The 26,461-nt window shown below is 49.4% G+C and overlaps 3 protein-coding genes across 9 annotated transcripts; 1 reads left to right on the forward strand and 2 right to left on the reverse strand.

Annotated features, from left to right (window-relative positions):
* Nucleotides 1-156: 156 nt before the first annotated feature.
* On the reverse strand, nt 157-9,893 carry TNFAIP1 (TNF alpha induced protein 1). Of its 2 annotated transcripts, XM_060081936.1 has the most exons (8): nt 9,760-9,893; nt 9,050-9,393; nt 6,426-6,743; nt 5,683-5,852; nt 5,163-5,252; nt 5,029-5,081; nt 4,040-4,235; nt 157-2,893 (listed from the first exon to the last, which is right to left on the reverse strand). In XM_060081936.1, exons 3-8 carry the CDS (start codon nt 6,628-6,630, stop codon nt 2,657-2,659), a joined length of 951 nt encoding a protein of 316 aa, XP_059937919.1. In that variant the 5' UTR covers nt 6,631-6,743; nt 9,050-9,393; nt 9,760-9,893; the 3' UTR covers nt 157-2,656. The 2 variants fall into 2 exon arrangements, with proteins under 2 accessions (XP_059937919.1, XP_059937918.1); XM_060081935.1 differs by lacking the exon at nt 9,050-9,393.
* Nucleotides 9,894-10,070: 177 nt separating this feature from the next.
* Nucleotides 10,071-16,419, forward strand: IFT20 (intraflagellar transport 20). 6 transcript variants are annotated; one of them, XM_060081939.1, is made up of 6 exons: nt 10,071-10,249; nt 13,052-13,292; nt 13,452-13,580; nt 14,744-14,829; nt 15,437-15,540; nt 15,998-16,419. In XM_060081939.1, exons 3-6 carry the CDS (start codon nt 13,454-13,456, stop codon nt 16,077-16,079), a joined length of 399 nt encoding a protein of 132 aa, XP_059937922.1. In that variant the 5' UTR covers nt 10,071-10,249; nt 13,052-13,292; nt 13,452-13,453; the 3' UTR covers nt 16,080-16,419. The 6 variants fall into 6 exon arrangements, with proteins under 6 accessions (XP_059937922.1, XP_059937923.1, XP_059937925.1 ...); XM_060081940.1 differs by having other exon boundaries at nt 13,073-13,292; XM_060081942.1 differs by having other exon boundaries at nt 13,108-13,292.
* TMEM97 (transmembrane protein 97) lies at nt 16,047-24,637 on the reverse strand. Its single transcript, XM_060081937.1, has 3 exons — nt 24,432-24,637; nt 18,809-18,953; nt 16,047-17,894 (listed from the first exon to the last, which is right to left on the reverse strand). Exons 1-3 carry the CDS (start codon nt 24,558-24,560, stop codon nt 17,635-17,637), a joined length of 534 nt encoding a protein of 177 aa, XP_059937920.1. The 5' UTR covers nt 24,561-24,637; the 3' UTR covers nt 16,047-17,634.
* Between the last annotated feature and the right edge of the window lie 1,824 nt (nt 24,638-26,461).

The following is a 26,461-nucleotide window of genomic DNA, read 5'->3' on the forward strand; positions in this document are numbered from 1 at the left end:
AATCCTCCACCAGGGGGAGCCTGGGTTGCAGGGCAACTGAGTGCAATGGGGCATAGGACCCAGTGAGAACATAAGGTCAGGTGGTGAACAGAAATACAATTATGATGTCCACAGCAGCGAGCTGACCAAGCTATACTCACTGTAAGCACAGCTCTGTACCACTGTAGTGTAACACAGTTTTATTAGAAATTAGTGTTTTTTTTTCCATCACCTACGCTGAGCAACAAAGAATTGTAGTTACATGATAAAGGAGAAGTTCTCTCATGTCAGGACGTGTGCCATCCTTTAAGCAGAACTTGGTCAGGTAACAGAGTGATTAGGACCTAATCCTGGTCCGTGTAGTTAACAGCAGGCTTCCAGTTTTCTCAGAAACTGACAAGAAGGTTTGACCTTCATCCACACTTTTTGTTTACATTCCCCTGGGCTGCGCAGAGTTGAAAAATTCACACAGCCAAGAGCTGCTTTCTAAGTGGGGCTGGGAAACTCAAAGAAAATACCCCAAACCCTTACACCACAGTCTGATTTTAAAAGCTAAGATTACTTCAGTGAGTTCAGTGTTAGTATTCAATATTTAAAGACCAAAGAGATATTTTCAGTTGGACGACATAAGTGCCCAGAGTCCCAGAAAGACTACTCACCACTGAGACAGCTGAGGATCTGAATGTCAAAGCAGTAAAGAGAGGCTACAGGGGCTGGGGAGGTCAAAGGACAAGCATTAAAATGCCTCAGTAGGGAGCTGGGACTTTGAGTATTAAAGGGCTTCAGGAAGGCAGCTGAGGAAACAGACCAGGGGCCTCAAGCAGAAGCATTCCAGTCGCTGTGGGAAAGCCACAAAGCCAAAGCCAGAATCTGGTCAAAGAAATGGATTTGTTTTCATCTTGTTACTCCAGTGAAGGCTGGAAGAACCGTTTGTAGCTGATCACCAAGGTGCCTCACCTGGAAGTCTTTATACATTCAAGACTGCGACAAGTGAAAAGCGCTTGATTAAAGTCACCTTTCCCCTGCCCCACCATGTCATTTCAGGTCCTTGTGAGTGTCTGCTAACCCTGGCCTGGCATTTGCCCATAGGCTCATGGGGTCAGCCGTGAAGAGCCACCTAGCTGTAGTCAGAGTAGTCAAGAGACATGAACTTGATAAGCTATGTCCCTTCCTGACTGAGTGGGTACTGCTAAGTGCTATGCTGCTTTGTTAGGCTGGCTGAACAGCTCCCTCACTGGCGGCATTCTTTTGGAAAAGAATTCGGATAAGCAGCCTCCTAAGGGCCAAGCCAAACAGAAGTGAATGAATACCAAAGCCCTGAAGAAGAACTTGCACCCTTGCCCAAGAGCCAGTGCTTGCATCTCCACAGCCAAGTTCCCGACAAGAAAAACGAAGAACCTTTCAAGGCTCTTCGGCTACTCACATTATCCTGTGTTCAAGGACTCACCACTGGGCAGAACCACCATTCCCCAGCCAGGACACAAAACCAATAGCATGGATGCAGGGCAGGGAGATGTATGGCCAAGCACAGCCGCCTCTGCACAGGGCCTCCAGGAACGTGGGGCTCTGTGTTTGCTGTCCTCAGCTGATGGGCAGGCAGGTGTGGTGCCCACGGGCTCCGCAGCCTTCCTGCTGCAGCTCATGCTCCTGGCTGCAAGCAGCTCCTCGCCCCCGTGATGGCTCTTTGGGTTTAGAGTAAGTGAGGACAGCATGCCTTGGAGCCGAGGGCAAGAGAATCAAAGACAGCAATCATGTAAGACTCTAGAAGCCAGTATGTGACCCTAAGATGTAGGGGTAAAGTATCCTTTCTTACAGGGGTGTTATTAGGACCATAGGTCCTAACTCACACACCCTTACCCCCTCAGCGCTCTCTGGGCCAGCGGCTTGGCCGGTTTGGCAAAGCCAAAGATGGTCAGTTTTTTTTTTTATTGCTTCTTTCCCCTCCCGCAGATTGATTCTACAGGGAAAAGGGGGTTAGGATCAGAGAAGGATGACGCGGGTCAGGGCAGGAGACAAATCTCCTGAATAAAAGTACAAAGTGCTTTACAGAAACAGATCCCAAAGGCATCAGAAGGGCCAAGGGTTCTGTTTTACCCACGGTCTTGAAACCCTGGAGCAGAAACACCCAGTCTCCTCATTATTAGACTTAAAACTAGTCATTTCCTAGATTATTTTTTAAAAACCAAACTCATTAAGCCTGTGCTTAAACACCTTAGGAAAAAAGAAGCCCCACCTTCTGTAAGAAATTGGGCCTCCACAGCACCAGAAGCCACCTTCCCCACAGAGCGAACCCATTCCCCGTGGGCCTCCCCGAGGCCTAAAGTAGCCCTTCAGCAGAGCAAAGGGGTGCTCAGCGAAGGGCCAAGGGGAATGCTCTTGGCAGCGGGGTGGGCAGGTCAGTCCATTCAGCCCAGGGGCAGCAGCGGCTCCCTGTGGCAGAAAGGGAGATGCTGAGCAAAGGGGCTGGGACTCAGTCATCCTGAAGTGCTCAGGGAGCCGGGAAAAGAAACGCAGTCCCTCCCCTGCTCAGGCCCTCTGACCTCCCAGGCAGGGCCTGTCATGCCTCTGGGTGCTGGAGCAGAGACCCCAGGCAGCAGCAGCGTGGGGTGGCCAATGGGGCGGGGTTCCACAAGAGAGGAGACAGGGTATCTCGTGCCCTGACTCCAGGAGGGTCTTGTCAGTCGCGATGGGCAGACTGGTGGCCAAGCTGCCGGTCATCATAAGTGCTATAGCGCTTGACGTGGATGCGGCGGACACGGTCCCGCAGTTCAAAGGTTTCCTCATCTTCACTGGGGGACGCCTGACTGCGGTTCCGGCTTGTGGCTTCCAATAGGGAGTTGTCAGGGACTCGGGGGGTCTCGTAGAGTAGAACGTTGAGTGTCTCCTCATAGATTCGGGCTTCTGGGAATTCCACCTGGGGCAAGGGGGACGAGAGGACCGAATGAGGTTTTACCCCAAAGAGGGAGCAGCATGTCAGGGCCCTTGGCCCTGTGCTGACTCCATAAGGCCTCCAGAACTCTCTCAAGAGACATGACTTTCTATCTCAAGAGGGAGGGTGGGGGTCTTCTTCTGAAGGAGGCGTGAGGAGACGGACTCTACGGACACAGAGACGTGGAACGCTAGCACCCTCCCCCTGCCTCCCCCAATCCCAGACCAATGGACTAGTGTGTGTAGAGGTTATGGCCTTGGCTCTGTCTTCAGGCCTAGGTACAAATACAGCTCCCCTGCTTATTAGCTGTGGGGCCTTGGACTTAACCTTGCTGTGCCTCAGTTTCCACATGTTAACATCTACCTCAGTGAGTTGTTGTGAACATTACATGAAAGATGCAAAATGCTTAGCAGAGAGCCTGACGCACAGTGAACGAAAAATAAAAGCTTGGCTGCTCTGAGGCCTTCACGTGCACACAGCCCTCCCCCAGATGAGCTACCCTTCCACCCCAGCAATGCTCTGCTGTTTCCAAAACATGCTGGTGGCGGGGGGCGGGTGCACAGCTATTCTCCAGGGAGGCACCATCTGCTTGCAGCCGGGGCAAAGAGAGGGAGCTATCTCCTATCAAATCTCTTACACGTGCCTGGCATTGCGTTGTCACTGCAGAGGCTAAGCTGATTGACCAGAAACACCCAACCAGCAGGGGCCAGAGGAGATCTGAACAGCTCTTTCTACTGCCCTGCACTGCTTCTCCTAAGAACTGTCTCATTTTCGTAACAGCTCTGTTAAATTCACACTATCATTCTCAGATTTCTAATGAGGAAACTGAGGCCCAGATGGTTTACATGGCTTATCCAAAGTCAGAAAACTGATAAATGGTGGGCCCAGAATTCAGATCTGAATTGGGCCAACTCCAAAGACCCGGTCCTTTCCATGGCACCAGGCTGTTCCCTGCTGGTCAACAGCCCTGCCTCTCAGCTGACCAAAGCAGAGTTCTATACCATTCCCTAAACCCCACGCATTGGCTTTTGTCCTTGAGCAGCACCATCACGGCAAGTTTGGGAAAGACAGCAAAATGTATGCCCGGTGGCGAAAGGTTCAGCCCCACTCACGCAGGCAGAAGCCCCATACCTTGGTCTGCTTCTTCTCGGTGGCGTACACGATGGAGGTGCAGCACACCTCCGCCAGCTTCCGACCCTGCCCGTAGAAGGACCAGCAGCAGATCTCGTCGCCGATGACATCCTTGATGAAGAGCACACGGCCGTTGAAGCGCAGGGAGAGCTTGTCGAACAGCTCGATGTTTTTCAGCAGGTGGTCATCGGAGTTGCTGAAAAACGAGTGAGGGCCCGGGGCCTGGGAGTGAGGGAGGTCCCAGCACAGGGGCCGGTGCTGGCCGGGATCTCTCCTCCCTTCCACTGTTGTGCTCATGAAACGAGGAAGAGTCAAGATGCCAGAGGGACAGCGAGAGAAAGGGTCATGGGCCCCCTTCGCGTTTGGGGGCGAGTTGGTTTTAAGTTAAAGCAGAGAGGACTGAGGGAGGGAGGTTTCCTCTTACCAGGCTGGAAGGAAGGAGGCTCGCTGCCATCTCAGCAGGAGGACCCCTTCCCTGGCTGTGGGGGGTGACGCTGGCAATACGTCTGCCCACGGGGAGTCCCTGAGAGGGTTTGGGTCTCCGAGCCTGCAGCGTCCTGCATATACTTAACTATGGCCTGTTGAGAGGCCACTGGGGGACAAGCGGGACACTGGCCCAGCTATGAAGAGCGAGGGCTGCCTGAGGAGGAGTCCCAGCCCCTTGGCTTCCCAGCCTTCCTCCAGCCCATAGAGAATGCAGGGAAAACACCTGGCCCGCTGCCTGACGTGACACACGTTAAGAGGCTGTTACATGTTCAGTCCCATCTACATCCCAGCCAGGGCCCCACAATGAGTTCCAAATGCCTCGGCTCTGATTTCCCTCCTACTCTGTTCTCTTCCCGAGACCCAGACTCACGCCAACTGTGCCAGGCGTGCAGGTGGCCTCCCTTGGGTCTGCTGCCCGATTTCTGTCTGCTCAGCCCTCCCCGCTGCTTCTGTGGCCCTTCCCTGGGCAGCGCACCCCACCCCTCAGCAGGTGCCCCACCTACCTGGTGTAGGAATACTTGTTGTTGCTTCTGTTGTATAGCAGCTTCACCACGGGCTGTGAAGGAAGAGAGCATGAAGGCCAGGGGCCTGCACCCCCAGCCCGCGGCCCTCGGCGATCCCTCGGAGGTCCCAGTACCTTGGTGGAGGATTCGATGAGCCTCTCCTCTTCCTTCAGGGATGTGATGACGGGGACGTTGCACACAGGCTGGTAGGAGTCCTTCTTGTCCTGGGTGACACACAGCCAAGAACCTTTTTGGGATCTTCTGTTTGCCAGGCTTAGCCAGGCTTTCCCCAGGAGCCGTCAGAGCCCCTCGGCCATGGCCACCCCCTACTTGTTGAGGAGGCATCAGATAGAGACAGGAGGCCCCTGGCAATAGAACTGCCAGCTGGCAAGCAGACCCCCATTCCCAGAAACCTAAAATCCAGATATCTAGGCGGATAAACTAGAAGCACTGTCTACTCACACCGCCTGAGTCCGTCACCTTATAAACCGACCGGCTGCCAGCTTGCTTGGCCTGGGCAACAGCTGGTGTGTCTAACTAGGTTTGGACTCATCAATCGTACCTGCCATGTAGCCTTCCAGGAACTGGACCCTACCTCCGTGAAGGAGGGGGCCCATCCTGACCACATCAACCTGCCCAGCTCTGCCTCCGTACCTGCAGGGCAGTCTGGCACATGTTCACCAGCCCCTGAATGAGGTAATACTTTGCTTCAGCCATCAGTTCCTTGATTTCTTGCCGGTTTTGAGGGAGGATGATGGTGTCATCTCGGAGGTAATTCAAAATGGTGCCAAAGTGCTTTCCACATCGGTCTATGAGGATCCAGCCTAGGGATTCAGACAGGCCCCAGAGGGTTACTGTTTGCCTCCAGGTACCTCAGAGCAGGTAGCAGGCAAAGGCCACCTGACGAGCCTGGTGGCAGGTGATAAGGAGCACAGAGCCCACAGCACTGGGTGACGGGAGTGGGAACAGAACCTCCGGCTGTTAAGTCCATGGCTGCCTTTCACCCCTCCTCCCTGAAGCCAAGAACTGGCAAATACCATGGGAGACACAGGCCCTCCAGGCTCTGCGGAGGCCCACAGAGTTCGTCTAAGCTCAGGAGTGCTCAGACCCACCTCCCGGCAACACAGAAACACCTGGCCCTGGCCATAAAATATGTGAATATCTTAAAAGTATGGATCTTCTCCCTGGAAAATATGTAAATACACAACATTCTATGCATAATTTCAAAGAATTCTGAAGCTCTACTAAGAACTCCAGGTGAAGGAGTCCTGCACTAGGTGAACAGGAAAAATGAATCTAGATTCCAGATCTGCCAGGCTTGAGCCACGCCCTGAAATCACTTCCTCAGGAACTTCTCCTAACTTCCCCACCCCACCCAACAAGCCCCAGCACCTCACCTTCTTTGTCGGTCAGCACCTCCATGCGCCCACTGAACATGGCCTTGAGCATGGTGTCATGCCGGGTTAGCGCCCGCACGGTGGTGTAGTACAGGGAACCACCCACATTGAGCTGGACGTATTTGTTGCCCAAGCCTCCTCCCTTGAAGCCGCTTAGCTTGGGTTTGGCCCCTGACGCTGGGCACAGACAGGTATCCCCCGACATCTCCCGCTGCAGGTAGATCACCACACGGCAGGAGGTTGGCTTGGAAGGCCCCGCCGTGGTGGAAGGGTCACGAGTGAGTGGCCAGTGGAGGCCAGAGCCTCATACTCTCAGCGCTGTGAGCAGGAGATGGGAGAGAAGACAGGAGTCAGCAGAGGAGAGCCCTCAGCCAGGAGGGAACAGGAAGAGAAACACTGACCAATCAGTCATTCTCTCCTTATGAACCCAAGTCTCCCTGGCGAGGCTAAAGCCCTAGGCAATGGCAAAAAAGACATTCCTGCTGTTCTTCATGGTACCAGGACCCAGGTCTGGGAGCACAGTCTCCCAGAACCCGATGCTGGTCACCTCACCAGTCTCCCTGAGACTTGGCCCAGCCCTGGATGGCAAGGAGACCAAGTAAACTCTTGGAGCTAATCAAAGGCAGCTCCAGGAACAGACTGGGCAGAGCAGAAGTCCTCACCCTGGGGATCCACCAGTCAGATTCCAGTTGTTTTCTTCTCAGTGTTCCCAGGATCCAAGATTTCCGGCCAAACCTACTGGGAATCCAGCCAGCCTAGGAGTTTCCCAGGAGTCTGAGGGACAGGATGCACTTCCTTTCTAACGATTCCAGGCTCAGGAGCAGCCTGCACCAGTGCTTCCTTTGAGCACCACCCAGAGTCTGGCTTCAGGAAGGCAAGTAACAGCAGCTTCAGGAGAACATGGATTGAGCCAGGCTGGAGGAAGCCTGCCTGTATTCCTGGCAGAGGTTACCCTAGCTCCAGCCAAGGTTTCCTGACCTCCCCCTTTTTTGGCATCAGCCCTGTCCCAAGTTCCTGAAATTGTCACCATTTTTCAGGATAGAACAACTACAGGATGGCTATTTTTGCTTCTTTTTCCTGAGAACGGGTCCAGCCTTATCTCCTTCTCTCTTCCTGCCCAACAATGGGGAGAAAGGGCCAAAAAAGACCAGATGATAAATTTAAAAACAATTAGGTGATTTGGAAACTGAAACACTGACGGGAGTTCACAGGAGGGAGAAGCAAGCAAAGCAGAGGAGGGCAAAGCCAGATCACCCCTTATGATCTAGGTTCTATACGTGTTTTGGCTTTCTAAAGAATCACTAAAATTCATTCACTGAACGAAAACAAAAAGCAAACATTTTTTGCATGTTTATTATGTTCCAGGTGCTATTCTAGGCATTTAATATATATCAGCTCATTTAATTCATTTGGCAATAAAACAATATTGAGTACCTACCAAGTTAAGCAGGAGGGATAAAGAGATGAAAAGATATTGTCCTTGACTTCAAGGAGTTCAAAGAAGCATGATAATGTCAGTTAACAAGAAAAAAAATAATAAGCATTAGCATTTATCGTGCCCCTGCTTTGTGCCAGGTGCTGGGGATAACAGAAGAGAACAAACAAGTCAGCCTCGTGAAGCTTACATTCTAGTGGGAAGACAACAAACAAGAAAATGAATGAATAAGCAGGCAATTCCAGAAGGTGAGAAATGTAATAATAAAGATAATAAAACAGAGAGAGTGACTAGGAAGAGGTACTAATTTAGATGGGGAGCCAGGGAAAGCCTCTTTGGGAAGGTGACTTTCCAGCTGAGCTCTAAGAGCATTCCAGACAGATGGAAGAGTAAGTGCCAAGTTCCTCAGTCAGACACAAATTTTAGGAATAGAAATAAGGCCAAGATGGCTGGTGCATAGAAAGTAGGGGGAAGTTGGCTGGATGTAAACTCAGGGAAGGCAGGGGCCGGATCATACTGAAGAGTTTGGATTTTATACTAACTGCAATGGGAATCGATTGTAGGGTTCAGAGCAGGGGAGTGATATGATCTGAGATCACTCTGGCTACTGTGTAGAGAATGGACCGCAAGGGTGCAAGAGACCAAGTGGGAAGACCGGAGGAAGCAGTAGTCTAGGCAAGAGATGATGAAGGCTTGGACTGCAGTGCTGGTAATGAAATCAGAAGAAAAGCGAAATGACCTCATTTCATCATCAGAACTTGCAGAAGTTTACCCCGTTCTCTCTTTTAAGTGTAACCCAGAAGTGCACTGGTTTTCCCACGTTTACTGCTCCACTCTCCAAACAGTGCTTACCACAATGCTATGCACATTTAAAAGTACTTGTCAGTTTGTTAGACTGCAATTGTCCCCGAAAAGATTTAGGTAGGTCCCTGGGAGGAATGTCCGAGGGAGGCCCAGGGCAGGTGCTGTATGAAATACTGAATTCCTTTGGTGGCTTGTCATGTACGGATGAGATGAGCCCCCACCAGCAGATTGCCCAATCGGTAAGTCACCTTGAATAGTATGAGGTCACCTTACCTTCCTCTGCCCACCCCAAAGGAATAAATCCACCCCTTAACAGGTTTTAACAAATTCCCTATGTATTTTGTGTCTAGCCCAATTTCCCCAGGATCAGAGAAAAGGAGCTCACTAAAGGCTAGGCAGCTGCCCATAGAGGAAGACAAATCCAAGCTAATCTATTCTTTTCCAACAAAGCAATTGCTTTGAGCCCCTGGATGACGTCAGCTCAGATTCCACCGGCTCAGATTCCGCCCAGGCCAATGGGTTCCAGGAATCCTGTGGCAGGTGACGCCCCAGAAAGTAACTCCGGTGAGAATGAAGTTTCCACTGAGAGCCTCAATGCTCTTCCTTCCGGACTTTGGGTGTGGATATTTGGGGATGCTAGGGGCGTATCCGTGTCACACTCGGCGAAGCGAATGGCAACCCAAGACGAATAAAGGACAAACAACCACGGCGGTGTTACAAGGTGGGGTCCTAAGGAAAGAAGGTCCCAGAAATTCGTCATACTGGGGATGGCGAGGGGAGGAGCCGATCTTGGCTAGAAAGGGCGGATCTAGCAGAAACCCAAGGTGTAAATCTTATGCTTTATCCAAAGGGCCTGAGGAAATTCATCGAGACCCAACCTCTCCGTGGCCAGTGTAGAGTCTTCCCCAGCCCGTACCCCTCCCTACTATCGAGAAACCAAGACCGATTCTGACACCCACCCCCAGGGGAGGATTTCAGCTCTCCACCTCCCTTCGCCGTCCCACGCCTTTTCCCCAGGACTGGGAGGGACTCTCTTTGCTCAGCCCAGGACCCGTCCATCCCTTCCCCTAGGGCATGGGCCGGCTCGGCTCTCACCCTCCCAGGTGGCGCCTCTCCTCTCAGCTGGGTTGCAAGTCGACACCGTGCCGCCCCTAGACTGTGGCCGCCTGCCCTCCAGCAATCCCGGGCCTTAAACTCCCATCCTCTACCCGCGGACTCCGCCCCAAGCCAGCGGGAGCCTGAGACTATAAGGCGGGGCAGGCCCAGCACCCAATCAGGGTGGAGGGAGGAGCCCCTGAGAGAATCCCGCGGTGAGCGCACAGCTACTTCCGGCAGCCTTTCCGGCGCAAAGGCCTCTGGGTCTTGTAGGCAGCCCTCTCTCCTTTCAGGCCTCTGTTTCCCAGCAGGCTCTGCGGGTGTACGGGCTTACGGTGTCGGGAAGTGATGTTAGGCGTGAACAGGGCCTGTAGCCGTGGCCGCTGCTGAGGCTGGCGGGCAGGGCGCCGGCTGCCACTGACCGGAGAGGGAAGCTGCCTGCCGACGTCAGCCTGGGTCGCAGCCGCTGCCGCCGCTGTGGAGTAAACAGGTAAGCCATGAACTTCGGGTCGGGGGACGTGGGCGGGCCCGGGGCGAGATGAGCCTGACAGGCCCGCGGCCCGAGGAAAAGCCTTCCCAGGGTGAAAGAAACGTGGGAATTCCTCCCGGCTCTGGGAGCGGTTTTACCCCCGGCTAAGGCCTGGAGCTTTACGCGCTGATGCTCGCAACCATCTTAGGAGGAAACTGAGGCTCAGGTAAGTTCAAGGAGTTTACGTAGGGAAGGCAGCCAGCTCCATCACCCAGGTCTTCCTAATTTTCCCCACACCCCACGGATGGAGCCTGCTCGTAGAGCCCAGCGTGGGTCCGGAAGAGCCCGGGGGGGCCGGGGGGCGGAGAGCGCGTCACCACCCTGATCTTCAGGGAGCTCAGTCTGGCTCTTGTGCCCGGTGCTCCTCAGGTGCGCGTGTGGTGGTAATTGGGAGAGAATGCGGTAGTCGGCTGTGAACCCTCTGCCTACACTTCCTCTTCGGTCTGACCCATCTCATTCAACTATGTGCCTTCCAACGGTGCAGCTGGCTCCGGCCAGATACACGGGACTCTTGTCTGACTCTCCTTCACTCCTCCCCAAACCCCTGCATTCAGTCATCCTTTACTAACTCCTATCGACTCGACTTACAAAACATCGCAAATCGGAACACTCTTCTTCAGCTCCAAGCCTTGGTTACTGAAATAGCTTGCTCTGTTTGTTGTCACAGTCATTCATGCCACAGACATTTGCTGAGTGCCAGTTCTGTGCAGGCACCATGCCAAAAGCTCGGGTAACAGTGATGAACAAGATAGTTGTAGCTCCATCCTCTTATTCCCTCCAACCCATTCTCCATCCTGGGTTAGAGTGATCTCTCTAAAAGGCATATCTGACTATGCCACTCTGCTGGCTGCCCATTAATTACCCTTATGAGAAAATCCAGGCTCATTGCTGCAGCTTTCAGAGCCCTCCGCCATCCAGCCCTAGCCTCCCCACCTCACCTCATCCCGTTCCTCTCTTCCCCTTGCTCAGTGTTTCTACCACGCTAGCCTTTTGGCTCTTGGAACACATCAAATTTCTCACAGCCTCAGCATCTTCACACATGCTTTTCCTTCTGCCTGGAATACCTCCTCCCCCTTTAACTTGAAAAACTTCTGGACACCGTTTAGGTCTCAGCGTGTCACTTTTTCAGAAGACTTTTGTTTACAAATTTTTTTTGTAATTTTGTTTACATATGAATTATGTCCTCCTGCTACGGCTTCACGTAGCACCATGTGCTTTTCTTCATACTGTTATCACAATTCATGATTATCTGTTTACTGTCTGTCCAGAGGTCAGAAGCTAAAGCATTAAAGCATTTTCTTCACTTCTCTATCCCCAGAGCAGGGACTCAGTAGATGTTTGTGAATAAATGCAAGCTCTTAGGGAAGAGAGTGGAAGTTGAAGCAGATCTTTGTGCCCTCAGGTTACTTGAAGCAGTTGTTCTAATTAATCAGCTGGTAGGTGTTAAATGCTTAGACTGTGTAAATAGAACAAATAGGAAGACAGATCTTCTTTAAAAGCCCAATTATAAGGGAGCTCTGGATGATTAAAATGTTTCAAAATGAAGATGCTAGCCAACATACTTGAATGGGCTCCAGTGAGGCCAAAGGCTCTGGACCACGGTCATACACAGCCAAACATACATTAGTTGGGCCACACAGTGTTGGATGTGTTTTGTTTTTTTTTTTCCTTGCTTAAAATTTTTGAATTAGATACTCTCCTTTAAAAATCAGATTTCATATATTAATCTGGATTTCTGGTCCTCTTGAAAATCAGTTCTTGCAAGAATGGAGCTTAATTCTTTTTAACCATTGCTCTTCCTATGGCACATCTACCCCGGGAAGTCACTCGCAGAATCACCCCATTCAGAACAGAACTTCTCTAAGGAAGCTGGAAGGGAAACAGGTGAGGCTGGGGGAGGTGGGAGGGAAGGGTTGGCGCAGGGCCAGGTTGTGGTAGCCTTCGGAACACCTTGGGTGTGGGAATTGGTATAGCAGCCAATGGCTAGACCTCAGTAGCATTGCCTCCCTTTTTAGACAGGGTGTGTGCTGTCTTATTTTTATTTTATTTTATTTTGTGTGTGTGTTTAAGCCAGAACGAGGGTGAGTTTTCAGCGTTTCCTTCTCAGAGTTGAGACATCCTTTGGACCAGGAATGCAAGGTGGCCTGGGAAGGGAGAAGTTATCTCTGCTGGTTCTCTTGTCTACGGAAAAAAAAAAAAAAAACTCCTTAGCTTAGCACACAGGGTGTTTCTGATCTGGCTCCATCCGACCTTTCCAGCTCCATCCTCTGTCTTTTCATCTTCTAGGCAAGATAGGCCCTTCCAGTGGCTTCATGCTCTTGTTCAGGCTGTTTTCTCTGCTTGGAATGCCTTTCCTTGGCCTCCTTATTGGTATGTTGTTGATGATATTTCACTCCTTTTTGTGTTTTCTGCTAGAGACTGACCCCTTTGGGTCCTAGTTCAGGCAGCTGTGCCTGTGGCGTACATTTTGGGTAATATTCTTACACCTGGCTTCTTATTTCTTTAACCTTAATTTTTAAGTCACTCAGATTTTCTTTTACTTGTCTTTTATGTTGTTCCTGTACTATATTTGAAAAGCTCTTTTATGTCCTTTTGGGTACATAGCTGTGGTTAAATAAATATGCTTATGGCTCACAACTTAGTTCACATGTCACTTCCTCACCCCAAGTTAACTGTTCTATTCTCCTCCATGCTTTAGTGATATTTCTGTAAAAGCACTTAACACAGTATAATTTTTCAGTGTACATGTCTGTCTTCCTCCAGCTAAACTCTGTGCTCCTCCAGGGCGGGCACCATGTTGTACTCATCTTTACCCCCAGCATCTAGCAGTGTTGGCATGTAGTAGGCCCTCAAGAAATGTGTGTTGAATGAACGATGCCTGTGACAAGCAACTGGACTTTATTCTTTCCTGACCCTTGGTCCTCTGACACACCTCTTCCTGGCTGACACTGTCACCCCTTCAGAGCAGGACTGCTCTTCTCTAGGGAAGCTGGAAAGGAAACAGGTGAGGCTCAGAGAGGCAGAGGCAGAGGGAAGGGGGAGCCTTTGGAACACCTGGGGTTTTGGCATTGGTGTCCGGGGCCAGGAGTGGGGCTGGGCCGGAAGCCGGCATTTCCTTGAGTGGCTGGGAAGTGATCGGGGATTGGGGCTGGTTTCTTTACAGCCATGGCCAAGGACATCCTGGGTGAAGCAGGGCTGCACTTTGATGAGCTGAACAAGCTGCGGGTGTTGGACCCAGAGGTTACCCAGCAGACCATAGAGCTAAAGGAAGAGTGCAAGGACTTTGTGGACAGTGAGTGTCATTTGGGGAGACATGGTGCCACTCAGCTTTGTGCCCCGCCCCCACCCCCAGACTGCAGCTTTTGGCCCTGCCACGGCGGAGCTGGCTCCCAGAAGGCTAAGCCTGGCCTCCATGAATTCCCATGTGCCACCCACCTTGTCTACCTGCCTTCTCGTGTAGTCCCAGAGCACCAATCAAAACAAACACTGCAATAGAGAGAGGAGGGTATTTGTTTGGTTATGCCATCTCAGGAACCTTAAACTTCAGAACTATGGCTTGGGGGTGGGAAGTGGAGTTATGATTTGATTTCTTGGGAGAAATAGTGTTCTCAGTGCCTGACTTGCCTTTATTGATTGATTGATTGATTGCCATGCCTCAGGGCATGGCCGTAAGTTAATAAACAGTTCCCTGACCAGGGATCAAACCCATGCCCCCTGCAGTGGAAGTGCAGAGTCCTAACCACTGGACTGCCAGGGAAGTCCCTGACTTGCCATTATTTGGAGTGAAAATTTCTAGAGGCAGTTCAAAAGACTCATTTTTTTTTTAGCTAGATATACCCAGGATGCCTCCTGTCCCAGCAGCCAAGCAAACCCAGTAGCAGTGAATACAGAGCAGATCTAGCTAGAGTAGGGATTTCTGAGCTTTTGGACACCTGTAGGCTGTGGAGAGAGCTTGACTGGTGAAAGGTAGTGTGGGTTCTCTCACCAGTCTTCTGATTGCTGTGTGCATGTCGTCCTACCCTCTGGGCCTTAGTTTACTCCTCAGTAACATGGGGTTCCACTACACCCAAGGACATTGAAAAAAGCAAATGCGAGATTAAGTCCTTAAATGCTTTGAGCTTTTTATTAGCTCAGGTCGTAGGTGGAAAGCCCCTACCCCACCATTAACTGAAATCTAGTGTCTTATCTGAGGCTTGTCTAGAGGCAGTGTTCACGTCCTGAGGCGGTTTTTTCATGAACACAGCGCTTTGTGCCTCAAGATCCAAATATACCCCAGTCAGCTCTGGGCACCTGGCCACCCTTCTCTAGGTTCAGACCAAGGGTGTCAGACACCAAACGTTTTCTGACACAAATTAGAAGGGGCAGTTAGCCCTGCCCTCTTGGTGCAAGGGAATGCTGAGGGAGAGTGGTGATGCTGAGAAAATAACACATTTTGTTGTGTTCTTTCCCCAAAAGAAATTGGCCAGTTTCAGAAAATAGTTGGTGGTTTAATTGAGCTTGTTGACCAACTTGCAAAAGAAGCAGAAAATGAGAAGATGAAGGTAAGATCAGCATGTGTTTTGTCTAAGTCTTGGCCTGGTTCACTAGCCTCTCATCCTTCTGCCCTCTTGACGTATTTGGGGGTGGGGTGGGTAGGGGAAGGTGGGCGGGGATTCTTTAATTAGAACAAGATTTTAAATAAGAATACTTATGCAAATATTGAATGATTATGCTTTACACCTGAAATAATTCCTGGTCCAGTTAACCTACTATTGAACTCTTATATGCCAGTGTACTTTCAGTCATTGTTTCCTTTAATCTTCACGTCATCACTGAGAGAGGTGGTTTACCCTCATTTTATAAATGAAAAAATGAAGGCGTGTAGAGTGTAGATGACTTGGCAAAGGACACAAATGGCGCACCAAATGGGCCACTGTGTGCCAGGCTCTGGGGACACTCCTAGGTCTGCCTCAGAGCTGCAGTTCCGTTCTCACCAGGCACTTTGGGATCGTGAGGTTAATTAAGCCTCTCTCTGACTGACTCCTAAACCTGAGGCTCAACTTTCCCCACGCTGCACCCCACCCTCCACCGGCCCCAGGCAGCATCCCTTCCCCACTTGAGGACTTTAATGAAGCCATGGCTTTCTTTAGCAGTATCGTGTTTTTCTAGGCCATTGGTGCTCGGAACTTGCTCAAATCTATAGCAAAACAGAGAGAAGCCCAACAGCAGCAACTCCAGGCACTAATAGCTGAAAAGAAAATGCAGCTTGAAAGGTAAGAAGTTTTGACATAAAGCAAGTTCTTTACTGAACTGCAATTCTATTTTTCCCTTTCGAATGGTCACCTCTTGTCCTTATTCTTCATCATCGTTCTCCCAGGAATAGTGTCTTGTCATCCTGATTAAAATAAAAATAAAATTACATTTCATGGGAAAAAAATGTTACTATCAGACAACCTCTAGTAGTTTGAGAGCACGAACACTCAGGTAGTGGGTGTCCAGAGTTGGCTGGCTCTCTGAAAGGAAGACTCTCAGGGCTGGAGACTTCTCATGGGTGGCCCTAGGTAGGGCTTTGCCTCTTATTTTTTCTCTCTTTCTTGCCCTCACTAACTTCATTTTGAACTCACACCGTTTCTTGGAATCATCTAAATCACTTAACATTCTTCTCTAGAAGAATTAAGTCCATGGTTTATTTCATCCATTTTGAGGGCTTCTAACAATTTTGTTTTTCAGGTATCGGGTTGAATATGAAGCTCTGTGTAAAGTAGAAGCAGAACAAAATGAATTTATTGACCAATTTATTTTTCAGAAATGAACTGAAAATTTCATTTTCTAGCAGGAGGGCAAATAAAGAAAAAAACCCCACAACCCCCAAACCAAAAAAACCTCTGCACCAATCCAGTGACTTGACTAATGACCCAAGTGTGTTGTGTGAGATGGTGTGTGAGGAATGCAGCATCTCTGAAGGCAATAAAACAAATCTGGGGGAGCTTGTTTCAGACATCAGTGCCTATCTGCAGGCGAACACCCAGTGGCCATTGTGGTCCAGGTTCTCACCTCTTGCATTCTCAGTCTGAACTGAGCAACCTATAAACTTTTTTTGTAAATTCACAAAGCTTTGGAAGGAAAAGCAATAAATTATTATTTTCAAATGGCTTGATCTACCTCTTTTCCTGGTGCCCTTGAAATGTACATTTAACCCTTTGTAAGAGAACCCTGGACTCTCTAGCCCCTGGTCCACAAAACAAACCAGGCAGTGGTCAGCAGCTACCTTTATTTTGACCAGATACACGAGTCAGACGATACTCCCAACAACCAGACCATTAGGGCTTGTAAGCAAAACAGGCAAAAAGGGGGAACTAACCAGGACAAGCATCTACCATTTTCCATGTGTGTTCACAAGTCTTTTTTTTTTTTTTTTTTGAGTTGGCCTCCAGTATGAATTTAGAGAAAGCTAGCGGAATACCAAGTACTAACGTGAAGAGACCCTATATGCACACACTGGACCTGTCATGCGCGGTTCCCCACCACCCGTTGCCTTTGACTGGGAATGAGACAGGAAGGAATTATTAAACTATTCGGTAGGACGAAGTTATCCAGTAGGAGGGACACCTCCAGTGCAGGTTTGAGACACCAGATGTCAGAGTAAAGGAACTTACGTCAGGTGGTCTGTAAAAAGTAATAGAAGTCTTAAGGCTTGGAAAGAGGATAAACAAGGAGACTTTAAAAAATCTCTTCTCCTGGGACAACCTGTTTAAGACAGAAACAATACACCTTCCAATTTGACCCATTTCTGACTGAAGGTCATGCCAAGGTTGAATGTTCAGGAAAACTAAGTTTAACCCTCTTACAGAATAGGTCACCCCCACCTAGGCGTGGGGACAAGAAAACAGTTTTTAATGAACATCACAGAGGCACAGCTTCAAGCTTAAAAATGGCCTGAGACACCCCAGTGACATGCTGTAGAGGATCATGAGTCAAAGGGTTAGTCACATGTATACTCTGGGTCAAATGACTCATGAACATGCCAAGTAGGCCATGTTGCTTGGAAGTTTATCTGGTGTCTGGTCTGGTCCTGCCTTTAGTAATCCTGCAATGGCACTTGGGCACACAGTGAGGCCTTTGGCACCACTTCCCTATAACCTAGCCCACACCCCTCTGCTCATCCTCAGGTGATTGGTCTGTTTATGCCAGTGCCCTTGGAAGATGAGGGTTTGATGTGCCTCCTGCCAGTGCCTTGGCCATGTATGTTGCTGCTGGTGTGTTTCAAATACTACTGAAAACATGGGTTCTGAGCATTTTCCTGGTACTGGGTCCAACAGGAAACTGCCCCGTGGTCCCCTCTCCCCTGGACCCGGGGTTATTTTTCCTCATTTTTTCTTTCTTTTCTCCTCAGACTTGTAGTAGGGGTTCTGCAACATGAAAAGCAGAAGTATAAGAGGGATGAGAAAGTAGGGCATGTAGACAGATATAAGGAATAGTCGTTCGTGGAAAGTCTTAGGTCCTTGTCCTCTGAAACAACTGGCTTTGGAGAAATCCTCGAGTAGAAGTGTGGAGAGGATTGGAATCAGAGTTGTCATCGTTTGAACCGAGTAGATGATTGCAGGGGTACGGATCCACCTGCAGCCTCCTGAGGTCATCGAGGAGAGAAAGAGAGAAGGGTTAGATCTGCTCATGGCTCCAGGTATGTCCACAGCATCCTCCACCCTGTCTCTGCCTGCTCCCTTCAGCTGAATCATTCTACCTCCTTTTCCACCAAGTGGAAACTGGATGTGATATAATAATGCCCAATGTGCAAACTTATGTGACAGTTGGAGCCCTAGCCACTGACTGCCAAAGAACACTGGGTGGTGTCAGAATTAATTCAGAAAAACTCTAGGGCAGTTAAATGGCCATTACTAGTTAAACAAGGTTGGTCTAAAATGCAATTGGGGGAAGGGGAAGAGGCGGGGGCAGCCCTGTCAGCAACATCTCTTTGCTAAGTAATTATATATAGGTGAGAGGGATCAAGAGATTCTGCTAAGAGATGGCTTGGGGGTTCCAGTGGGAAAGCAGCTGTACAAGCTTAGTTACCATGAACACTGGTATGGCCACCTTCTTTTTAAAAGCATTTGTCATGGAGACACTGTAAGAATAATTTTTAAATGAGAAGTTAAGCCATTTAGAGATTAGCTTGATGCTACTGCTTAAAAGCCAGTATGATACTACCCAAAGCAGAAAAATAAAAGCAACAACAAAAAAGAAATTCTGTTGGGGGGGAGGGACAATAAAAAGGAACAAGTTCAAACTTGAAAGTAGCCTCAGGTTTCATGTGTGTGAGAGATTTCCAGTTGACCGAGGCAGTCCTGCAGCCCAGCTGACCACAGACACTAGCCTGAGCCACATTAATGTCCCTATACAAGATCTATCCTGGCCGTTGCCACCAATCCTATATCACCCTCATACAGCCTCCAGGGACCACTCCCCTCTCCCTTGGTAAAACTTTCCCAAAAGATTTCTGGGACCTGGTTTCAGAGGAAAAATGGGATTTCCCCATTTACTAACCTTTGAAGAAGGCATATGTTGCGACAGGAAAGAAAGGCAGCTGAAACACAAGCTCGCAAAACAGGAAGGACTTATACCACACCGGGGGGTTCTGTAGCAGGGCGTCTTTGAACTCCTCAGTATACCACTGCCGCAGGTTTCTCAGCTGCGAAAAGATGAGGATCACAATGAATACAGCTACCTGGCAGGACAGGCTTCAGCAGCTCCAACCCACTGGCAGAGCCTCTCACTACCCAGCTCCCTTGGCAGCAGACGGCACACCCAGCTGGCTTTTGTTGTACAGCCTAGATGGTCATTTAATAAAAACTCACCAGCTCGAAATCAAATGTTACCTTCTCCCAGCAGCTTTCCTCAGCTCTTCCAGCCCCTGTGTGCTACCCAGCATGTCTGTGATAACACACGTCCAGGTGTGGATACCGTCAGGAGCAACTGTATGTGGCCCTTAGTAGGCTCTCAGCTGAACGCACAAACGTGAAGTATCTGCCAACAATAGCCTTCTTTACAAAGAAATGATGTGAAAACCATCCTGACGTTTGTCCTTTCAAAATAGCAACTGCACAGCAAGCTCCAAGGGCCAGACTGCCTCAAATACAGAAATAAGTTTCCTTGTGTTTTTTGGGGGGCGAGGTGCGGGGGGAAGTATAAGGGAGGTAAATCTAACCTCTGCGAAGTTGCAATTTTAGACAATTTAACTTCTCCCCAAATCTCAAGTTCCTTGTCATTCTTTACCCCCCGAATTCTAAAGTTTTTTCTCTTTTAGGAGATCAGTAGTATATTTGCAGAGGAACAGACTGCCTCACTCTGGAGAGTCTCAGTTCTAGCTTGGGCCCCACCTTCGTGATGACACTGTCAAATCAAAAGATGCAGATCCATGTAGACAAGGCTGCAGGCAGGGGAAGGAAGCAGGAGGGTTTGAGGCTGCCCATTCTGTGCTCTTTTAAGAGCCCAAAGCCTAGGGCTCTCCACACTACGTAGACTACTGAAGGTCTGTCACATTTAACCTCCTGGAGATGGCATCTTGATATTACGATAAATCAAGACAGCTTCCAAGATAAGCATTTGGCTTACAATGGAAAATCCAAAGGTATTTTTCCTGTTAATTTTTAATCTAAAGATAAAGGCTCACTATTGTGAAATAGAGGCCTCTGTGCTGCAAGTGAGCTTTAAGCAAACATCCAGAAAGAAACATTCTGTTAGCATTAATTACAAAAAGGCCTTAGCTAGATAATCAACTTATTGACCAAGTGATCTTGAATCTGTATTTGACTTGAAATTTAAATTCACAGCAATATCCTTAGCTTCCTTCTAAGCACTTTTCAGGATGGTAATGTGGTAGAAAATATTCATAAAGGTTAAGCCACTGCACCTCTCCTGGGCTCTATTTTCTCATCTGTAAAACAAGCAACTTGGACTAAATGTTTTTTAAGATCCTTTTTTGCTTTCTAGATTTACTTAAAAAAAAATATTGGAAGGATGTATTTTGAAAGATTTATTGCAGAATTTAAAAGGCATTCTGGTTCATTTGGGCTTCCCTGGTGGCGCAGTGGTTAAGAATCTGCCTGCCAATGCAGGGGACCTGGGTTTGATCCCTGGTCCGGGAAGATCCCACATGCCGCGAAGCAGCTAAGCCCATGCACCACAACTACTGAGCCTGCGCTCTAGAGCCCGCGAGCCACAACTTCTGAGCCCACGTGCCACAACTGAAGCCTGCACGCCTAGAGCCTGTGCTCCACAACAAGAGAAGCCAGTGCAATGAGAAGCCCGCGCACCGCAACAAAGAGCCCCCGCTCGCCGCAACTAGAGAAAGCCCACACGCAGCAACAAAGACCCAATGCAGCCAAAAACAAATTTATTTTTTTAAAAAAGGCATTCTGGTTCATTTGAACTTCACTTTCTATTTAATTCGTATACATTCAGATCCACCTATTTCATAAATCCAGGCAGATTTGTACAACACTGTAATTTCTAAGGGCTGCAGGATAATAACAGCAAAATTTAAAACACAGTTGACCCTTGAACAACACGGGTTTGAACTGTGCAGGTATGCGGATTTTTTTCAACAGTAAATACTACAGTACTACACGGTCAGTCGGTGGCTGGTTGAATTTGAAGATAGGAACGTGGGTATGGAGGGCTGACTATAAACTGTAAGTGGATTTTCGACTGTGGAGGGTCAATGCTCTTAACCCCCAAGCAGAGTGATGAGCATGGTACCCAGGGGCTGAGTGCCTGGCTCTGGGCAAAGCACTTAATCTCACTAAACTTGTTTCCCAATTATATAGTACCTACCTCGCTGTTGGTAAGATAAAAAGAGTTAATACTTACAGTCATTAGAACAATGGCTAGCACACAGTAAATGTTAAGATTACTTAACTAATACATATTTGGAGAAGTTCAATTTAATCCTATTAAAATCTCAGCATGCAACTGGTCATTAATAATTATTAGGTAAGACCCCCCAAAAGGTAATAAAACTGTTTCCATTTATAACTGACTCACATTTGACTCAACTTACCATTGTTATCCATTAAAATATTCACCTGGCCTTCGCACATGAAATTCTAGACTGAAGTTGCTACTGAACAGTCTTGCACTCCTCTTAGAATGAGTGCACAAACTTTCAGCATCTAGATGCTCACTTGTTTTCCCTTATTTTAACAGATGCAATGCTACCCAGCTGCAGATGATACTACAAAATGCTTCCCATCCTCTCCATATTCTAATCCAAACTAAATTCTTATTGTTTCATAGTAAGAGTTTTTCCAAGTGTTGATCTGATTCAAACAAAGAAAGATATTTGCAAATTTTAGCCTAACCATTATGTAATCTCCACAAGCTTTTTAGTTCTGGAGAAACTCCTATTTAGGAAAAACACAACAGATGTTAAAATTTGGCATTTTTCCTTTTTTTTTTGCGGTACGTGGGCCTCTCACTGCCGTGGACCCTCCCATTGCAGAGCACAGGCTCCGGACGCGCAGGCCCAGCAGCCAGAGCTCACGGGACCAGCCGCTCCGCGGCATGTGGGATCTTCCCGGACCGGGGCACGAACCCGTGTCCCCGGCATCGGCAGGTGGACTCTCAACCACTGCGCCACCAGTGAAGCCCAAAATTTGGCATTTTTCAAAGAGAATGTGAAAATAACTCAGGGCTTTTATTATTATTATTTCCCCATACAGAAGCAACAAAGCCATCATTGCCCACCCCAAAGCAACAAGAGTGAATAGAGACACAGGCCTTCCAAGCTGGGAGGCCCCTGTGTTACTAAGGTCTTTAAACAGTATCACAGACAGACACACACACACACACACACACACACACAAACAGTTACAGAGTTTCTGGTCAGGTCCAGCCTATGTTGGCCCTTGACCTTTTACAACAAGTCAACTTAAAAAAATAAAGCTGAGAAAACTACCAAATCAAATATGTAAGTTTAAATGGGGTCTTTATGATTTTGGAAACATTTTAATTGTATTTTCTGAGTGGTGAGCAAGAACTTGTGGTTATGGCACATTCACAGAAGATAGGGAAACCAATAGCTGTTAAGTCTGGAACGGGTGGCTACCTGGAGTAACATAACTACTGTGTATGTATGTATGTATGTATGTATTTATTTTGCCTGTGCCCGGTCTTAGTTGCGGCTCTCGGGATTTTCGTTGCGGCATGCAGGCTTCTTAGTTGCGGCAGGCGTGTGGGATCTAGTTCCCCGACCAGGGATCAAACCCGGGCCCCCCAAATTGGGAGTGCGGAGACTTACCCACTGGACCACCAGGGAAGTCCCATGACTGCCTAGTATTAAAGGGACTCATTTATAACATCAGAGATTGTGAACAGGCAGCCTGCCTGAGTTCTGTTGGCCACAAAGACTTTGCACAGACATGGCTCTCCTTTCTTCAAGGTAACTAATGGCTAATGCGGAGCTGTGACGACCTGTTTAGAAGGATCATGTACCACCCGGGCCTGTGTCGTAGGCTGAATAATGGCTCCCAAAGACATCCACATCTTAATCCCTGGAACCTATGAATGTAACCCTATTTGGCAAAAGTGACTTTGCAGATGTGGTTAAGGATTTGGAGATGGGAAGACTATCCTGGTTATCTGGTGGGCCCTAAATGTAATTACTTTTATAAGTGTCCTTATAAAAGTTGGGCAGAGGGAGGTTGGACTAAAGAAGAAAAGGCAGCAAAGTGATGACCGAAGCGGAGATTGATGTGATGTGGCCACAAGCCAAGAACACCCGCAGCCACCAGAAACTGGTAGAGGCAAGGAACAGATCTGCCACTAGGACCTTCAGAAGGAAGGAGGCTTACAAGACTCATTTCAAACTTCTGACCTCCAGAACTGAAAGATAATAAATTCATGTTGTTTTAGATCACTATATTTTTGTAATTTGTTACAGAAGCAATAGGAAACTAACACATCTTGTATGTGTTTGAGCTTGTGATTTAACTCATCTCTCTCCTACTTGACAGTTGAAGCTACAGAGCCCTGACTTACCCAAGGAACTCAAGAAGTTCTTGGAAGAACCAAGTCCCCAGACAATGCTCTTGCCACACACAACCTACACTTTTCCCAGGAAAGGGTAGGTCAGAGGTCTTCCCATTTATGCTTGGAGCTAGAAACAAACCAGACAACGGAGTGGGGGTTTATTGTTGAGCAGTGGCTCTTAACCTTTTGGGGAGGGTCAGACCCCTGGAAAAGTTGATGGAAGCTATGGAAAACAAGGCACACAAAATTTTGCATACCCCATTAGGGGTTCATGGACCTCAGGGTAAGAACCCCTGCTCTGCAGAGAAAAAGCATTTAAAGACAAACAGAGGTAAAATCAAATCTTTAGGTAGACACGTCAGGCTTGCCTATAGTTCTGCAGACAGATTGGAGAACTGTAGAACTGAGGACTGGAATTCTGTGATAGAAGGTTACAGGGTCCACACATGAAAATAAAACTCAATAAATAAAAAGCATTTAAAGCAAAAGTTAAAGTTTGGGGTAAAGAATGCTCTCCAATAACCAGGAAATGGGGCTTTCGCCTCCGTTTCTACTCAGGTGATCATTCTTGCTCAAACCCAATAAAAAAGGACGATTTGAAAAGGTGTCGTTTACTTCTGAGCTTTTGAAGTTGCTGGGTCCTAATCTTGAAATCAGGACGCTCTGCGAATGTCCCTTAGAGGGGTCTAATACTACTTGCGTTATTTCTTTGGGATTAGTCGGTATTTTTAAAGTTCTCCCAAGAAACACAACTTTAAAACAAATCCACCATGTGTCCATAATTTAGACACTGGTTCATCCAGGCTACTTCCCTCAAATACTGACAACTGACCAGAGCTGGGGTGTGGGAGTCTTAAACCCAGGGAAGAATTGTCTTTAAAAGGAGCAAGGTGTTTGGCCCCAGGAGCCTTGGGGAAGCCGCTGGGAGAGACAAAGAAAACCCCGAGGAAGAAGTCGAGTTGAAGGGTAAGGAGGGGCCGGAGCGCCGGCGGAACCCAAGGAAAGCAGGAGGGAACCCTGAGTGGGCGAGGCGGGGCGCCAGGCCGGAGGAGGGGAGATCACCGGGACGCCGGGGCAACCGCTACACCGAGGGGCGCCAACCTCGGCGACCGGCGGCCAGGACAGACAGCGCCCTCACCTCCACGGGGTAGAGATAGCGCGGCAGCAGCGCCTGCAGGTCCACGAGCAGGGTGATGGGGATGTGGGAGAGGAAGTAGAGGCCCAGCAGCCACTCCAGGCCGCGCCGGGCGCCCAGAGGCCCCATCATCCGTCGGTTGGGCAAAGCAGGAGCCCAGACTACGCTAGAGGGAACACGACGTGGGAACAGGCCCACAACCTCGCCATCCCAGGACACCCCCCCCGCCCCGCCCCGCCCCGCCTCGAGGGCGACGAAGGCCGCTTCCATTGGCTGAGAAGCCGCGCGCAGGCCGGGAGCGTCCGCCGAGGAGGCCAGCGGACCTTTTCCATTGGCCGCGGGGAGCGCCGCGTGACGCGGGGGCGGGGCTGCTCGGCTGCCGCGTGGGGCCCCTCCGGGCGCGGGCCTTGCACAGCCAGAGGTCCTGCGTGGCGCGGGGTCTGCCGGCCTTCTCTCCGCGATCGCGTGCCATCCGTGGCCCTTTCGCTCATTTCTCTTCCGTTCCTTCGCTCCATCCGTTCAGTGCTTGCTGGGAGGCTCCTGTGTGCCCGGCCGTGGGCGCTTATGGAGATGGAGCGCCCAGTGCAGTGGGGTGTCACTCAGCAGGGCCGGCCGGACAGTGCGTGGTGGTCCTGGCCGTGGCGGCAGTCACGGGCCGTGGGAACAGCGGGCAAGATCCCTGTCCCTCCGGAGTTAGGGTCCCTGAAGCCTTCTGAAGGATGTGTAGGAGGCAGCCAACCTCAATTAAGAAAGAAGCACGGGGATATAGTAGGAGGTAAAATTGATCATTCTTAGTGATTGGCTGTGGAGAATGAGGGAGGCTCAGTGGTTCATTTTTATTCTGCAAATATTGATCTCTAATTATATGCTGGGTCTGGGTCTGCCCTGGGACAGCATGGGTGGGGCTGCCATTCACTGAGAAGAGTGAGGTAGAGGAGAAGTGAGTTGAAGAGAAGGTAATTTGGTTCTGGCCATGTTGTCACTGAGCGGTAGCCTCTGTGGCATCTGAGTGGAAAAGTCTAGCAGGCAGTTGGATGAACATGTCTGAAGATGTAGATTTGTGAGGCATCAGCGTTTGATGGGAGTTGAAGTTTTGAGAGCAGAAGGCCTGTGAGAGATCTTAGGCGACCTGCAACCTTAGGGGTCATGGGACGAGGGGGCTGAGATACAGGTAGACAGCAGGAGCGTGATGTCTCAGAGACACGGGCGAGGAGGGAGGGTCAGCTGTGTCAGCAACACCTGTGACCTTGTGCGAGCAGCTGTGGCTGGTGGAGGCAGGAGCCTGATGACAACAGGGCAAGGAGTAAGGAGATGGGGAAATCGAGGCAGGGAGCTAGACATCTGATTAGGACGGGGAAGAGAGATGCGGCAGTGGGTGGAGGGGGGTGTGCTCAGGAGAGGCTTATGTATGTACTTTGCAGATGAGAGAGACTGGAGTACTTTCACTTGTTTAGGTGCTGCTTGAAGTTTCTCGGTCCAGGGAAAGGTTTTCCATGTAGGAGGACGAGAGCAGGAAATGTGGCTCAAGGCTGCCGAGGAGCTGGAGAGAATGGATCAGGTTTAGGTCAGAGGAGTGCTGTGCTCCCCAGGGTGGGCCCTGTGGCACTAGGACAGAGGACTGTGGTCAGTGTAGAGGACCCAGCTGAGATGTGTGGCCATTGATCTGGAGGCCCCACTCTCCTAGGCTGTGTGCTTTTCTCCATCATGAGATCTGCACAGAAAAAGGCTGTTCGACTCATCCAGGGTTGGGGTTAGAAAGACAGTGGTGATGTTGAGGAGTTGAACAAGAGAGTGATTGAAGAGACGGAGCTTGCAGTTCAAGCGGGATAGGGAGTGAGTGACATAAGGCCAGAAGGGGCTGGTACACTGGGAGAAATTGGAGACATGAATGGATTTGAGGCCTTGCTGAGGAATAAGCGCTAATGTGGTGGGAGTAACTGGATGAATGGGCCAGAAGGTTGGGAGAGTATGACATGCGGGTACAAGTGTGTGGGTTCTGGGTCTCAGAGGTTCTGCCCATGGGAAGCTGTGGC

The sequence above is a fragment of the Mesoplodon densirostris genome, chromosome 18, assembly GCF_025265405.1.
Source record: "Mesoplodon densirostris isolate mMesDen1 chromosome 18, mMesDen1 primary haplotype, whole genome shotgun sequence".
Taxonomy (NCBI): Eukaryota; Metazoa; Chordata; class Mammalia; order Artiodactyla; family Ziphiidae; genus Mesoplodon; species Mesoplodon densirostris.